Consider the following 16,491-nt stretch of genomic DNA (forward strand, 5'->3'; position numbering starts at 1 on the left):
AAAGCAGCATCCAACTCTCGCAAAATAGTGAAATGTATTTGGATATCGACAAAAATTTCACAAATGTGGATAAAACACTGGAATTAGTGCATGAGAGGTGTGTACATTTAAGTCGTGCGTTGCAGAAAACAAAATGCGTGCACCAAAATATAAAAAATCCGAAAAAGTAGTTCAAAAGCGTGCATCTATATTTATTGACAACATAATGGTAAGGAAGATATACACAAATAGAATGTCCTGGATTCTTATGATGTTCAGAAAGCTGCACCCTCGCAAAGGTTGCGCTAAGCAGTGGCACACAAGTTTGTAAAACACATCACAGTAAGTGGAAGCAGCGGGAGGAATTTAAGCCGCGGATTCGGTCAGAAGAGCCAACCGACATGAAAAAATGGACGAACAACAGGTTTAAATCTTTGGTGCTAACAATTGCGTTTCATAGTATCAGCTACTATACAGTAAATAGTGTATGTGATGTTAGTGCTATTCTTTACCATACTTCATAGCAACGTTGCAGAGATCGCATATTAACAGGAAGGTTCGTGGTAAGATGGCAAGCGTGACGTGAGAAAAACATTAAACGCAAGACAAAGCTGAACAGAGATGACGTGAGTGCAGAAAATTACTGGTTACAAACGTCATTCTCACAAAAAAACAACTGCTGAAGAGAAGCACTGCTTAAACATATATAGCGCGAATAAAACCAGATTTGTTGAACACAGATTTCCAGTTTCACTGCGTAAAACTTCGAAGGAAAAAATACAGAAAGATAAATAAATTCTTAAGAATTACAGGGACAAAAATATAAACTCTAAAAACGTTAAACTTATAAAAATCAGGTAATGTTATCTAAAATTGAACCTATGGTGTCGTCCAGCGAAACTGGTGTGTGGAAAATACTATGATTGGCGTCGAGCGCACTCTCAGAGGTTATTTCCCAAAACGATTCATGGTCATCTCTTCTGCTATCGTTCAAATTTGAGATTTTTTCACCTTGAATCTTTAATGACCTTAGCGAGGCACTATGCTGTAAATTGCACGAATATTCCGCATTAATGTGGGTCGACTGGGCTTGGTTTGACTTTATGTGGTTTTGCTTGTAAGGTTTTTCATTCTGGGCAAAACGTATTGACGATTTCGCTAAACTTTGTATCGACTTCGGGGACGTAAAACTGTCATCTTCGAACATCAGAATCCCGGGAGACCTTCAAATAAAACGTCATTTAACCTTCACCTGAGTTTTCAAGTAAACAAAAGCACCACCGGCGGCAAAAATCGACTAATTTACGGTCGAGTGCAAATTCTATTTCTTTACTTGTCAGTTTGCTGTTCTTGCCTGAATTCGGCTTCATACTCCCCATTCCTTCGCATAATACTCTGTTGTCAATAAGGATGTAGAAAATAATTACTTGTTATGCGAGATGTGGAATTATTTCAATATGAAGGAGGCTTACCTGAAAGTCGTCTGAAATATGGTCTTTATTTTCCAAGAGGTATTTATTGGAACTATTTGATTTATCAAATTTTGGTATTGGTGATAGAGTGTAATCGTACCTTAAAAGTAAAACAACTGGCCATTAAACGTTACCAAGTACTCGATAAATGAACAATACTGAATGTATGCGGGAAGTCTAATTATATGTCTCACAGATTACATTAACAGCCATAAGTGACATCAAATAATACGCAACATATCTTGTCACTTACGGTGGTTTGTTTTCCGTTGGATTACCATTCTGGGACTTCAGAACTGAAGAGGAACCGCCGACAGCCAAACTGCTCACTAAGGCAGTTTTATTTGACAGGTGAAGATTTGATGGGGTCGGCAACCCTGATGTCCACACTGACGTGTTTCTAAATCGCAAACATAAGAAATGCGGCGGTATAGTAAATCCGCCAATACCAGAGTAATGTTTACATCAGAAAATCTTACTCAGTGTCATCAAATGTAAATGTGTGGATGTTGTTAGCTTTGCTCGATGGAATGATGCTGATAGCATTGGCATGAGATTGGTCGCCGCTTGCCCGGGTTGATGTTCTTTCAATTTCATCACGTGCGCTTTCTGTTGCAGAACTGATCTTACTGGTAAATCCAGAAGTTACTGTGTTTTCTAAGAAACGAAAAATGGTTCAAACTAACAAGTCAGTGTGATTTAATAATTTGTTTTGAACAGAAAAACATTTCAAACAAAGAACATTAATTGTTTTGAAAAAAATACATTAAATGATGATGAATACAAAACCTGAACCAGACGGCACATAAAGAAACTTATTTATTATTGCTTATGCAAACATTTTTCGTTATTATAAATAATATAAACTACAACTGCAATTCCCAGACATATGTATAAAATAACAATTTGAGTTATTTTGATTTTTATATAATATTTTATATTAATTAATTGAGAAGCCCAGTTGCTGTGGTGAAAATCCTTTACCTCCAGTGTGATCAAGTGAATCGAAATCGTTGTGAATATTTGAAGAATGTACAACTGCTTGAAAGCTGCCAAATGCTGACAAAGAGCTTACAGGAAGTGTAGTAGACGTCACGCCTGAATGAGTTGCTAAAGGCCGGTTTTGATGATTGGTCAACTCCGTTTCCTTGTGTTTGAATTTTCAAACAATAAGTAGTGGAATTATTTACAACAGAACAGTGTGATCAAGTTTAAATGTCAACCACAAACCTTTTCAGCTTCAGATTCTTTGGTGGCGTTATTAGTAAAGAACATTGATTCGAATTCATCACTGAAACCAGTTGCATCTGAAATAAAAAGTTATAGTCGTTATAGAATAATCAGCAAACTATTTGCCAGTCTTACCCAACTTGTCAGTGGTCCTGCAGGCAAATAAGATTTGTTAAATGATTCTATGAAAGGACAAAAATTTGTTTTTAACAAAATGACCTCAGGCTTAAGAATTTCTATTAAATTTTATTGATGGTTAAAGTCATCAGTAACTACAGCCACGCACCACTCATACTGCGATCATTAGTTAGTTCCTTGCTTTTAAAATGCATCAGTAGACTTTGAAGTTGAGCTAAAAGTTGCCCGTTCTGTTGCAAAAGTTGACGATTCTGTGTCTAAACAATATGTGTGTATATAAAACCACATTAAACAATATTCTTCATGTAAGGTTGTGAATGTTTATATGTTATAGTCTCAAGTACATCAATATTGTTGTGTAAAAATAACTTTTATACCACTGACCTTGACTTCAGTGTGAGCTGCAGTTTCAGCAGCAAGACGATCCTTGAGCAATTTGACCTAAAGAAAACATTTTGATATCAGATCCATAGAGCAGAAGCAGACACAAATTTTATCCCAAGCAAATATTCCTGTCCAGATTAAATTTGTAATTTCATTTAAAGCAAATTTAAATTACTTTCAAAATCATCAACGATCTACATAAAACTAGTAGGTTATCACCAATATCTAAGTTTCACACATACCAGTACCGCTACTTGTTTAATACAAAACATTAAAATCGTTATTAATATTGTATAATTAATTTCAAAATTTACAATCACATGTTCTTGTTTTTATTTGCACACATTGTCAACATGCACCGCACTGTACCTCGACATTAGCAAGTCTTTCATACTGCTTAGCTTGAAGCACTTGCTGCTTCAAATACTTAACATAATGTGAAGCATCAATATCATTGACTGGTTGGTAATCCTTCAGTTCGTCTTTTACATCTTGTTCTTCTACTGTTGTCTATAAGATACATAAAATATCTAAGCAGGCAAAAAATGTTAACCAATGACAAAGAAATAATAGAATTAATAACCATGTAGTGAATTGGAAAACTCCGAAATGCAGTGAAATGTCATATTTTGTTTCGGCAGTGTACAAATAAATAAAAACTAAATAAATGAAAAATGAAAGCTAGCTTAGTGTGGAGATTACTTATTTATCTGTTTAACGGTTAAAACTTAATACATTTGTATGTTTGGTAATCGACCAGTTAGTTGATGAAGCCTGCTGAGTTTGCAACAAATCCAAATCAGTTACACCCCGGTTGTGAACTTCAACATCATTTAAACTTTCAACTGGCTGATCAGTGGCATCTATATCAGTTTCTTCTGGATTCTGTTCAGCAGAATTGTTGGTATTTTTAGGCTGAACTTGTCTGCCAGCTTAGAAATAGAACATGGTATGATTATAAAATAAAAACACAAAGCAGCCTTGACAACGTTGAATACACCAAGGTACAGTAAAACACACATTCGCAACTGAGATCACACAAAATATGTCATTTAAGACTCAGCACAAATTATAACAGAGTTTAGCAATTAAAATTACCTTTTGATGTATGAGATTTCTTTTGGTCAGTTACTGACTGTACAGAATACGAGTTGTTGAATTTATGGCAAACTTCAAACGCTTGGCCAATTGTTTTGACAATTCTCATTGCATGGCTCTGAAAGTGATTAGTCATTAGTGTAATGGGTTAAAGGCAATAACCAAGCAAATTCAGGGTGAACTGTCTATTGTGCTAAACTATTTTCAACAAAGTTTTCTCAGCCATTGTGATACAAATAGGGCTGCAAAGGGCAAAAACAAAGCTAAAAACGTTATATAATGATATATATAAGTTGAAGCTTATACAAATATTATGTATTGCAAAGGGTTTTCCAAAGAACACAGGCATTCCTTTCAGACACTTTCAAGTATAAAATTTTAGAAGCTGCTTAATATTACCAGTTGGCCACCTTGGAACTGGAACATTTAGATAATATTAACCAAACGGTCTCAAAAACCAATCCGCTACCCAACCAAAACTGGATTGATGCGATCAGCCATCAATAGTTTTTTGCAAGAAGAGAAAAATAATGAAAAGCTATTGCCTTGTATGGATTGATGTCAACGGTCACATGACACACGTATGCAAAAAAATGCAGCATACAGACAGAAGAAACGGAGATAAGGAGAAAGCAGAAAAGGAGCACTCAGGATTAAATGGAAGCACCTGAAAAACTAACAGTGAAGCCCAGCAGTGAGCATGGAGAAAAAAAACAGGACAACATCTGGAGATTTTTAGATGAATTTTTTACATAAAGTTGTCAACTATATTGTCTAAGGTTACATTAAGTGGCTTCAACTGTACTCACACCACACTAACTCACACCTGTAATATATGATACAGTATAAATTACTACGATAGGAATTAGGAAACACTTAATTTTTTTATAAGCCTATCTACTACTGTTTTCATAATTTAATCATATGATGTATGGTTCTAGATTTCACAAAACGTAACCATTATTGCATGCATGCATGATAAATAAAAACTTCATTTAAATACATCAAAAGAATAACTCATCTTACTTTTTTTGTAGACTTGAATACATTGCAGCGAAAAACATTACTGTTGGCATCTCTGGCTATGTAACTCCAAATTTTTAAATCGTTTGAGTCATGTGAGACGTAAAATATTCTGACAAAAAGTATAAATTAGCATGCAAAATAAAAGGTTTGTAACACATGTGAACAGACCCACAAACATCTAATTTTGACTTTTACCTTTAAACATAAAAAAATAATCAACAATCAAATTTTTTTAAGTAGATGTCTACTTCTCCTACCTGTAAACTGGATTGTGGCTTATTTGCAAAGCTTGTTCATAACATGACAAATCTCTATTCTGCAAAAAATAATTGAGAGCTATATGACTGATGCAATGAGACTGTATATATGTAAATGTATACATAAATACAGTCAGACCTCGTTAATTCGGACAACTTTGTTTCGTCATAAAAAGTCCGATAGCAGGGTGTCCAGATTATTGGAAAGCGAAAAATCAATCAATCTTGAAAATGCAGAACCGTGTTCAAAAAGCAGTACGAACCTTACTCCAATTCAAAATATGCGTCGGAGTTTAAACAGAGAAACTACAACATTACTATGCGTAGATCATCAGCTTTTTTGTCAACTAACACTGTATCTAGGACAATCGTCAATCATTTTCGCTTCACTCTTAATACTCTGGTTTATGGGATTTTATTGCAATTTATAGGGCATATTTGTTCCAAAACCTTTGTGTCGGAGTCGGACAGTGGGGTTGTCGGATTAAAGGGGTAAAATGCATAGGAAGAAATCGGTTCCCGGCAGTTTTGTGTCGGATAAGAAGGATGCCGATCGTTTGAATTAACGAGGTCTCATCGTATACATTTAAAAATTAGTGTCATGCTTAATTCAGTTTCACTCCCATAATTTCTCTTTTATTAGGCTAAAGAACTGACCAGATCCATGAGATTTGTAACTAATTATTTATTATTTACTGGTTAGTCTTAGCAGACAACAGACAATAAAAAGCCATAGTTTACATCCATCAATAAGAGTTCAATTATATATTTAGTGAAAATTTAAACTCAAGTTCAACAATAGCAAATAATAAGACCTGTTTTTTCTTCCTCAGCATAACCTGGACTCCATCAACAGACACAGTCACGGTTACCTTTTTCTTCTTCACATTTTTCAATTTGAATTCGTACTATGTATGAACATAAACTGAATGTACATTGTGGTTTTTGATAAACATACTGAAACCAAAGTACTTTCTGCAATACAATAAACCCACCCTTATTTTACGCATTGCCACCACAATTTCCATTCTTCCAGTTGGTCTTGGCACATCAAGACTGCCAATATACTAAAAAAAATATATATATAACAGTTTATTATGAAATATCACAAGGTTGCAACTGAAACTTTTTGAAATACATAAACTAATCAACAGATAAGTTTTGCTTATTAAAAAATCAACTTTTAGCTTTTTTAGAGTCAGAACAAAACAAGTTGTTGGCAAAAACCTTGAAAAGGAACCATAAAAATACTACGCCTATTTACAAGGCTAAGATGGATTACTGCTTAAGTTGACTTAGAATTGTGTCTTGCGTTCGATCTGAGAAAGCGTTAATTTAGATGGTCAGTTTAGGATCAGAATTATGTGGAGTGAGGAACTGCTTTTTGCGCGTCAGTTTAGGTTTAGAACTTAAAAGTGAGGGGCAAGTCCAAAAACAGGTTGATCTTGTACGAAAGAAAACTACTCACTACACATGATAAAATAGTTTTGAAAAATAATAATTCTTGGTTAGGTAATTATAAGCAAAAGAAAATTGGCCTTAATTGTGACGTAGATCAAGGCTGTTGTGATGTCATAGGTAATCACAGACAACATTCGAAAATTCATAAATTTAGCATTACCTACTGTATGTATCTGTTACAGCTATATAGTTTGCTCTAACTGCCAATAGCTTGATGAGTTTTAACCTATTCCCCAACCACGGCAACCAGTACGGTACCGGTTTGACGGGTAGTCTGTGCAGTGCAAAGGTACCGTAACTTCACGGGCACAAATGATTGGGCTTCCGGATATTTAATGCTTATAACAATCGTAATTTGTTCAATTACAACGCTTCATGTTGCTAATTTCTTCTCATGACGCTAATTGGACATAGGCAAAACTCCTATGACCTACACTTCTGACTTCAGTTGACTACCACGTATGGAAAGCAACAGCAGCAGGATGTTGCCAAGAAAATTGTCTAATCTATGACGTAACAAGAGGCTTGATCAATGTCAGAATGAAGGTCAAAACTGAGACTTTTTGCGATTTTCTTTTGCCGAAAACTACCTTAACCACGAATTATTTTCCAAACATATTTTACTAGAATGTTAAGTTAACAGCTTTCTTTCATAAAAGATCAATTTGTTTTTGAACTTGCCCCTCACTTTAATCATATATTTCTCAATAAGGCTTTGTTATACATGGCTTTATTGTCAAGGTATGTGAAAGATAAGCATTTGTTGTAATGTTCACAATAAATTGCCCAATATACTAGTGAGACGAAATCAATAGAATGACTTGCTGTTACTTCTATATCAAACAAAGATCAGCCTACTTCAGCAGGACAAACAATTGTTATTAGCGACGCTTCTTTTTCACCTGTTGCAGGAGATGCATTGTTTTTTTTTCTGTTTTTTTCCAGCGTACTAGTAATTGCTTTTGGAAAAAAACATTGAGTAATCTATTTGCATGGCGCGGCTAACAGGTCTACCCTGGCTACCGACATGGCCGTTGGATTAGTACTGGTCTATAGCTTCAATCTGACTCACAAAACCACACATGTTGTCGAAACGAAGCAAGCGCGCTCCAAATCCTCGACGTGCTTTTTCCTCTTCGTCAAAAATGAGAGAGTCAAATTGGCGAGTCGGATTCGAATCCGTCTTAAACGCTTATGTAAATAGGCTCACTGAATGATATATACAGTCAGACCTCGTTAATCCGGACCACTTTGTTTCGTCATAAAATTTTGAATTATCGGAAAGCGAAAAATCAATCAATCTTGCAAATGCAGCACCGTGTTCAAAAAGCTGTATGCACCTTGCTCCAATTCAAAGTATGCGTATGTGTAGGAGTTTAAAGAGAGAAACTGCAACATTATTATGCGTAGATAATCAGCTATTGTTTTCGTAGTGAATCGAAACGTGAATCATTTTCGCTTCACTCTTAATAATCTGGTTTATATGATTTTATTTAGCAAGTTTGTTCCAAAACTTTTGTGTCGGAGTCGGACAGCGAGGTTTTCGGATTAAAGGGGTAAAATGCATAGGAAGAAATCCGTTCCCGGCAGTTTTGAGTCGGATTACGGTTGTTCTGGGTTCGGATTAATGAGGTCTCACTGTATATCAAATATACAAGGTAGGAAATAGATAAAATGAACTGTGCCCATGTACAAAATGAGTTATTGTACCAGATTTAGAGCCTACCATTCAAGTTAGTTGTAAAATATCACTCGTAGCCACGTAACCTGGATATGTAGAGCACACTTTGGTACAACAAAATGAATTCTTAGTAGAGGTGCATCAAAATTTTCGCAGGGTGCATTAGCTTGGCCAAATTATTTAAAAATACTTCATTCGGTTATCAGTCGAATTTAATTTCAAATTTCAATTGCAATTTGTAACCGACATAAAATAACATTATTGTCAGTTAAAAAGTATGAAAAGTTAATGAGACATTGGTGGAGCTCTTCGGTATAGTTCACTCATGAAAGTTTTATGCTAGTGATGTAAGTTATCCTCAACATTTATTGTCATAACATATTCCTTAAAACGGTATATTACACTTGTTAAAGTTCAATTCTACAACAACATAAGATATGAATATAAGCATATAAATTGTTTTAATGTGTTTCAAATACCACCTGGTTAAAAACTTATTATCAATTTTACGTTTTGGCCAACAAAAAGTGGCATGCTGCAAACCGCTGGCACATTGGTTTTCGGCTTAAACCTCAGTGTCCCAAACTTTTTAAGTGATATTATTGCAAAATGGTTTAAACACCCACAATGGGCAAGCTGGCTTGGCCACAGTACTATAATAGGTAATATGCAATTGACCTATGATTACATGGCAAGATAGAAAATCCCACATAACTGTTCAAAATTATGGCAGAGACATAAGTTTTCAGATGACGATGAATGCTACCTGACTAATTCTTTATTCATTGACTAATAAATTGGTGGTGGAATGCTCCAAAAACAAACCCTGATCGTTTGCTACAGAGCTTTTCAACCTGTGAGACTGTACGCACTAGTGCATATAGATTGGTTGTGCAATTTTGCACAGTTATCACATAACAAATCCAGATTTTTCAAAGTAGCTTCCATGAAAAAGACTGCCATTAAAAAGAGCATGGCAGAATGTTGAAGAGGCAAAGAGAAAGCAACAGCAAAGTAAGGAGTAAGTTGACATCATATCATAAGGCGATAGCTAATCTCGTTGATTTATATTTAGTTGAAAAGTAGTCGGTTGCTATTACGGACAAAAATGTGTTGACATAGAAGTGAAAATTATTACGAGTGAGTGAATTAGGGTTAATGAGGGAAATAAAATTTGTGGAAATATTTTTACACTGGTTTTGTGTGATCCGATGATTAACTTTGTATTCTCTTGAAAACGATTTGCTTTAAGATGACTCATGTACATTTTTAAATGTATATATTTAATTTAACTTTACTGCCAACTTCCAGCTCTCGATGTGGTTTTTTATGCACACATCGCTAATGAAATCTGAGGGACTGATGTTACTGGTGCATGGGATAGTATGACCTGGAGTAACCTGTAGGCTATACGTTCGTGTACTCGCACTGTTATGAGGTGGATAAGATCGAAAAAAAAATTTTTTTTGTAAATATCCTTAACCGTATTGGCTATGTAATATTCCATTTGCTTGATACGGAGCATTGCACAAACCCATAAAATTGACAAGGAAACCTTTAACTAGCCTAAACCTTACTACAGTAACGTGAATCGTATAAAAAGTAGCCTGATAAATTAGTATGGTATCACAAATTTCATTCTCGGATTGAGCAAAGTTTTTCCTCAATTTAAACTTATCAACGTGCTTGACTGGAAAGTATGGCTGTTTTCGACGAGAACTTGTGTGTGCAAGGACACAAATTTTGGTGTGATGGTGTGCACTGAAGCCTCAATTGTTTGTTTCTTTATTACAAATTGGCATTCAAGCAACCAGTTATCCTTATTTACTTAATATAAATCAATAGGAAGATAAAAAAGTTCGGCAGGTGCTTTAATGAACCTCGTGCATGCAGGTGTCACACTTTCCTCCAAGACTACAAAGTTTGGCATAGGCGCACTCAATACTGCTTTTCATGAGCTTTAGTATCGCACTTATAAGATGAGGTATTTAGCACTTAATGACTTGGACAAAACTTCTGTGCACTCAATTTTCAACTGATTTAAAGATTGAATAAGTCAAACTGTGTCCATCACTGTGTAATTGCGCACCTCAGTGTGTACTTCTATTGTGTCTGAGCAATTTTGCGTACAGCAGTTGTTATTTTCGGTTGTTTGGCACACCCAAGATCTTGCTGAAAACGGTCATACCCTTAAAGTTAATTAAAGTTTGAAAACCAATTTATAATAAATAACAAAAAATTGAGGCTTCAGCGTATGCCATCATGCCAAAATATGTGTTTTTGCACGCATAATTTCTTGACAAAACAGGCATACTTTCCAGCTAAAGTCGGTCTAATATACCAGTGCACAACTACAGAATGCCTTTGTATACTAAACCCCAGTTACTTAAATTGTGACGTCATCTAGTTGTGCACTTGTGTACTAGACCTCTAAAATGATGGGGTCGTGATTATAATCTCAGTCAACTCTGTTACATTCATAATAATATCAAAAGCAAAAATTGCCATACCTTTGCTTTAAAACGAATTCCATGCTGAAACGCCTCCTCACCATAAATTCTGTTGTCAAACGAATCGTCCACCGGATCATAGTGTTTTCTTTGCAATAATCGTGATGGCATAATTATATGTCACACCAACTACGTATACCAAGGCCATGTAGTAATACTAATGCATTGCTGTGCACTATTTTAAACAGTACCAACAATGCGTAATTTGACGACCAATTCACTCAGCAGGTATTCACGGTTTTCCTGACAGCCTAGCCTAGTCTAATACTGTACCTGTTTGTTCAAGACCCCAGCATCCACCTTACAGCACAGTCAAAACATAGATACTATATAAACACGTGTTTATAAAATATCTATAAGTGAAAACGAATAATTATAAATAAACCAAGGCGCACATGTTCCGAAATGTTCATAAACTCCGGTTGCAAGTTTCAGAATTTTTCTGACGATGATTTGGGAAAGACTTAACATATTAGAGCTATGCTTAGCTTTCAGATGATGTTAAATTTTGTATATAGGCCGACAGAATACTTGTTGCATGTTTTCTGAAGTTGCTTTACAACAGATTAGTGGCCATGCTTCCAAACTGGGATACAGTAAAGTAAGTGACTTTCCATGAGAGTGTGATATAAAGACATCAGTGCAGCTTTATTTAAATAAGGTTTAATTTTCTGGTCATTGTCAAGTTAGTTCTTAGTTTACGTATACAGGTAGTAAATAATTGAATTGGGTCTTTCAAAACAGATTTTCATTTAAACTTATTCCGAAGAACATGATCTCTTTAACAATTTGAATTAGAGAGATGTAAATCTTTAGAGGTTTATTATGATAAGAACTCCTCGAAGAGTTTGAAAAGATTATATTCAGAGATGATTTGTTAGTCGAAAGCCAGTTGGGTATGTGTTCCAGTTCATTATTTGCTTGAGGTGTTACGTCATAGAGGTTTTTATCATACATTACTGAGTCACACAATTTTAGACAATAACTTGAATCATTTAGGCCTACGTAATTTAGAAACAGTAGCGGACCCATATAATTGATCCATATGTGGGACGCCTGTTCTGCTTGTGCATTTAGTGGTGGAAAGTTGACCGCGATAGTTTACTAGTTGCCGACGATTGCGCAGGCAACTTTTCAAACAATTAAGGAGGATTCTTCTGATACCGTAATACTGAACCACGAAAATCGTAAAGTATACGTCACAACGCTTTGCTACAACTTCATGTTAAAAGACCTTGACGGTTAGCCTGTAGCGATTACTGGCTTATTGCTTTTAAGGAAAGCAAACGGATATCGTATCGTTTATTTTTCGCCGTTGACTGTAAAAAGCAAAAAAGTATGGCACTAGCTTCGCTGAAGACTGGCCAAATAAGAAATATGCTCACAAACAAGCAATGAACGGGAAAAAGCGGCCAAGCTGTGAGTGCTTGGACGTAAAGGTATGGTTCGTTCTTACTAGGAAGAAGTTGTGACTACACTATTAATTCGCGGCATCGCTTTTCAGGACATTTGGCAAACACCTTACCAGGTAGACTAAGCAGAGAAAAGCCCTGATAACTAAAGCACTCCTTTTGGTATATTGGGAAGATGACACCCATTTGGTAATAATAATTAATCTCTGGCGTTTTCACCTGAAACCCATGCTACTTGACACACGCTGGTCAGCCAAAGGATTGATTCCTCGTCGATCCTTCAAAATTCCAGGTCGAGATTCATCACACCCAGCCATCTTACCAGTTTTCAGAGGTCTTACAGCTTGCGTAACTTTGGCTTCAGTGAGATTAGTTTCTTTCCCAAAACCTCGGCCAATCGTTTGTGTGTCAGTTGATGTTTCAGAGACACGTTTCAACAGTTTATTGAAGTATCCTCTCCATCTACCAAGGATTCGGTGAAGATTGAGACCTCCCTGTTGGTCTTTGATAACATTTTGCAGCAGATAATCTTTTGCCCCACATTCTACGGGCAGTTTGCCAAAATACTGTATTAGCCGTGTTATAGTCCGGTTCTTAGTTTTGTCCAAATTCCTTGCAAGTCTGCTTTTTGGATTGTTTCACTGTTTGTGTTGCAATTTTTGCGTCGCAGAGTACTGAACTTAGCAAAGCAGACGATGACTTGTCTTGGAGCCAGACTTTGTAAACCGACTTCTTTGCTTGAACAGCTTTTTTAATCCCTTAATTCCACCATGGGGTTCATTCTCACTATTTCTCGCCAAACGTAGCCGTTTCTACCTGACCCCACACACACTCAAGTATAACAAATGCTAAACTTGCGGCTTTAAACAATGATCATTACACCTTGATGACTACCGTGCGTTCAAGTTCCTTGAAGTTACAGTGGACATCTTGACGTGGGTTTATTGGGGACCACCCTCTGCTGGGTAGCCTCAACTTCACCCACAAACTCGAGACATTGTTAGGCTGCATTTGGGACATACACTTGTAAACAAAATCGGTTTGGGCCCTAGATCTTAAGCTTCAACATGCCTTCAATGTCCAATAGCAAGTTTTTTTGCGTGAATTTGTTTCCCATATTTTCTTGTTTGCTTGGTTTTTAGAGTTAAGTGTGGGATTTATAGTGGTGTTTCTAACTATTGTTCAGTTTTTTTTGTCGGACCGATATACTGTATAAACTGAACATAAGTCTTGCTTGTTGCACTTGCCGTTTTTACCCCTTATTGTTTGTCCACAGAATTATTATTTCGCCCAGCAATATTACAATTGTTTGCAATTCAGTTTTTGCTCCCCCACAGACAATGATAAAAGTAAACGATACGATACGGTGTTGATACTAAAAAAGTTGCCATTAAATATCGCAGAAAAAAAGGAGAATGATTGAATGGGTGAATTTAAGCACAGTAATGATGAAAAGTACTTGAGTTCAGTCAAAAATTTGAACGCAAGTCTTATAAGTTACACAACACAGTCACCTGACTGGAACAAAGTAGAATATAGATGTGTTAACTGTTAAGTATAGGCTACTGCATGATAGTTAAGTAAATAGGGTAATCAACTTCAATTTAAACAAATATATGACGTTTTTGACAAGTTGCGTATACTTCAGAATGAAAAGAATATTTCTGCGCAGAAAATGCGCCTTCTTTCCCCTTTCCTATACAATCATTTTTTCATGGCAAGTATCGCTTAGTATAGTTATTTAAAACTTTTTAGATAGGCCATAAGTAAGCAGAAAAGATTTACGTCGCCTATTATTTTAAAAAAAGCAAAGCTATTAACCGTGCATAATCTTTTCCAGATTCTGCATGAGTCAGATTTGATTCTTAGAAAATCACAATATACACAGAGAACGGTAAGCCCAACATGCTTTGCCTAATTTTTATGTACACACTAAGAAAATAAATATATAGCTGGTATCAGTAGACTACGTGTTTTTAAATGCGTCATCTGAGTTTTTATCACATATACTTGATTTAACAATTCAAACATTTTTTCTTATGATTTAGTTTTGGTTTTACAAACAACTACCATATAAATGACCGGTACAACTGTTGCTTCCGTCATGTGTTCCACTATCAAAAGTAAGATTCTGTTTATGAGAAAAGTTGACAATGTTTGGGTTGCCATCGATTCTTGCAGTTTTCACAGTATTTTATTGTTTTGGCCTAGCAACACCGCAAACATTTCACCATGATGATGATGGAGCTATTAACGCAAACCATTTTAAACGGCAAATATCGATGATGAGACGAGCGGTTGACAGAGCATTGACAAATTACGTAAGTAACTGAAATAAATGCTAATGTGTACCTTTATTAATAATATAATTAAGCAATGGAAGTTTTTTTTATATATTTTTGCCGAAACACATTTGTATAGGATTCTTCAAATCAGAGTGACGGGTATGTAATTTATTCAAAAAGCGGGCGTAATGCCGTTTATTTTTATCAGATTTCTGTAGAAATGGGCTGTACAAATTTGGAAGCTTGCAGAAGACCCATAACCAGCTTGAGATTGTCTGTTCTACCAACACACGTGTTCAAAAGAGTTAGTACATGTCGACTAAAGTTTATGTAAAAATTTTAAGGAATATATAGCAAACAAAATATAATTCGTATTATCAAAAATCGTTTTGTTTGTATAATATGATGTGATGAATGAGATATGGCCACTTCGAGCAAAGAAAGGAAAGTTACAATAACAAATAACTTTTTTACCCAAATAGAGAGGAAATCAGAACTGGATGGAAACATTTGGAAAAAGTTTGGACGGTTTGCAAGTTTTCAATTATTATCTGTACCATGTGTTCAAATATGCAGAAGGGAACATGCCAGGAACAGCCGCAATAAGCCTTCATGAAGTCTCAGTTTTATTGCAACAGTTTATACCCTCGTTTAAATACTACGTAAGTATTTTTGTTTGTTATTAAGTCATTACTTTTAGATTATTTCTTACATAATTATGTCGTATTGTGAACAGTTTCTGAACTAAACTTTTCTTTCTGATTTTTAACAATAATTTTCACCCCATAAATTTACTTATTTGCAGATGGAAGACACTCATTGCTTGCAGATCAACTTCCGGGAGATTAACGACTATCCTGACTGTGGCATTTGCTCCCAGTACAGCCTGCCGAGCAAATCACTGGAAGTTGTCCGGAACTATTATTTCATGATGCAGTTTTATGAGTATCTAGGAGATTTTCACAACAATTTCAATAAATTTCTGTCCCATGTGCACCACCTCCATTATTGCTAAATATCAGCAGAGTCCTACTGCTTAAATATTGCTCTAACACACTTCTAAATTAATGAGTCTTTGTCCCGTTGTTTATGCCGGTTTTTAAAAGCAACGTTTGTTTCGATGCCCAAAGAATTTCGTTTTATTATTTTTTGCTCTATATTGTCATGATTGCATAGCTATAGTATAGACCGTATGTGTATGTGTGATACATGAAAACTATTGTAAACATGTAAAACTCTAGCAGTTTGTGAACATATTTATCCATTAAAAGGTTTCATGCAAATCATGCTGTTGCACTCTTACTGCCGCAAGCTGTTACACCGACAACGTTACATTCGAAGGCGTTTTAACCAGCATAACGAAAAAGTGAGATTATGTTTATGATGCGACAAAAACCGATCATAAATTCATTTTTACGGCGAGTCGTACTGTAGAACACCAAGTACAAAACTTGCAAAATAATAAAAAAAAAACATTCGATTAAGACCAATAACACCAAGACATAGTCAAATGCTTAACAAGGCCAAGAAGCTTTAAATTTTGAATAGGTGCTGGTTA

At 35.6% G+C, this 16,491-nt stretch overlaps 2 protein-coding genes across 7 annotated transcripts; one reads left to right on the top strand and one right to left on the bottom strand.

Annotated features, from left to right (window-relative positions):
• Window positions 1-15: 15 nt before the first annotated feature.
• On the bottom strand, window positions 16-11,539 carry LOC143468853 (uncharacterized). 2 transcript variants are annotated; one of them, XM_076966298.1, is made up of 17 exons: window positions 11,237-11,539; window positions 6,580-6,651; window positions 6,400-6,492; window positions 5,585-5,643; window positions 5,328-5,436; window positions 4,302-4,419; window positions 3,939-4,135; window positions 3,573-3,713; window positions 3,204-3,260; window positions 2,968-3,076; window positions 2,682-2,758; window positions 2,436-2,598; window positions 1,931-2,108; window positions 1,705-1,851; window positions 1,452-1,551; window positions 1,334-1,374; window positions 16-1,202 (listed from the first exon to the last, which is right to left on the bottom strand). In XM_076966298.1, the coding sequence occupies exons 1-17, from the start codon at window positions 11,345-11,347 to the stop codon at window positions 833-835; spliced, it is 2,142 nt and encodes a 713-aa protein (XP_076822413.1). In that variant the 5' UTR covers window positions 11,348-11,539; the 3' UTR covers window positions 16-832. The 2 variants fall into 2 exon arrangements, with proteins under 2 accessions (XP_076822413.1, XP_076822412.1); XM_076966297.1 differs by having other exon boundaries at window positions 1,313-1,374.
• Window positions 11,540-11,580: 41 nt separating this feature from the next.
• On the top strand, window positions 11,581-16,208 carry LOC143468855 (uncharacterized). 5 transcript variants are annotated; one of them, XM_076966302.1, is made up of 7 exons: window positions 11,581-12,675; window positions 14,489-14,542; window positions 14,697-14,771; window positions 14,860-14,969; window positions 15,142-15,237; window positions 15,416-15,595; window positions 15,739-16,208. In XM_076966302.1, the coding sequence occupies exons 3-7, from the start codon at window positions 14,726-14,728 to the stop codon at window positions 15,946-15,948; spliced, it is 642 nt and encodes a 213-aa protein (XP_076822417.1). In that variant the 5' UTR covers window positions 11,581-12,675; window positions 14,489-14,542; window positions 14,697-14,725; the 3' UTR covers window positions 15,949-16,208. The 5 variants fall into 5 exon arrangements, with proteins under 5 accessions (XP_076822417.1, XP_076822418.1, XP_076822420.1 ...); XM_076966303.1 differs by having other exon boundaries at window positions 11,581-12,477; XM_076966305.1 differs by lacking the exon at window positions 14,697-14,771 and having other exon boundaries at window positions 11,584-12,675.
• The last annotated feature ends 283 nt before the right edge of the window (window positions 16,209-16,491 follow it).

This window comes from Clavelina lepadiformis, chromosome 8 (assembly GCF_947623445.1).
Source record: "Clavelina lepadiformis chromosome 8, kaClaLepa1.1, whole genome shotgun sequence".
In the NCBI taxonomy this organism is placed as follows: Eukaryota; Metazoa; Chordata; class Ascidiacea; order Aplousobranchia; family Clavelinidae; genus Clavelina; species Clavelina lepadiformis.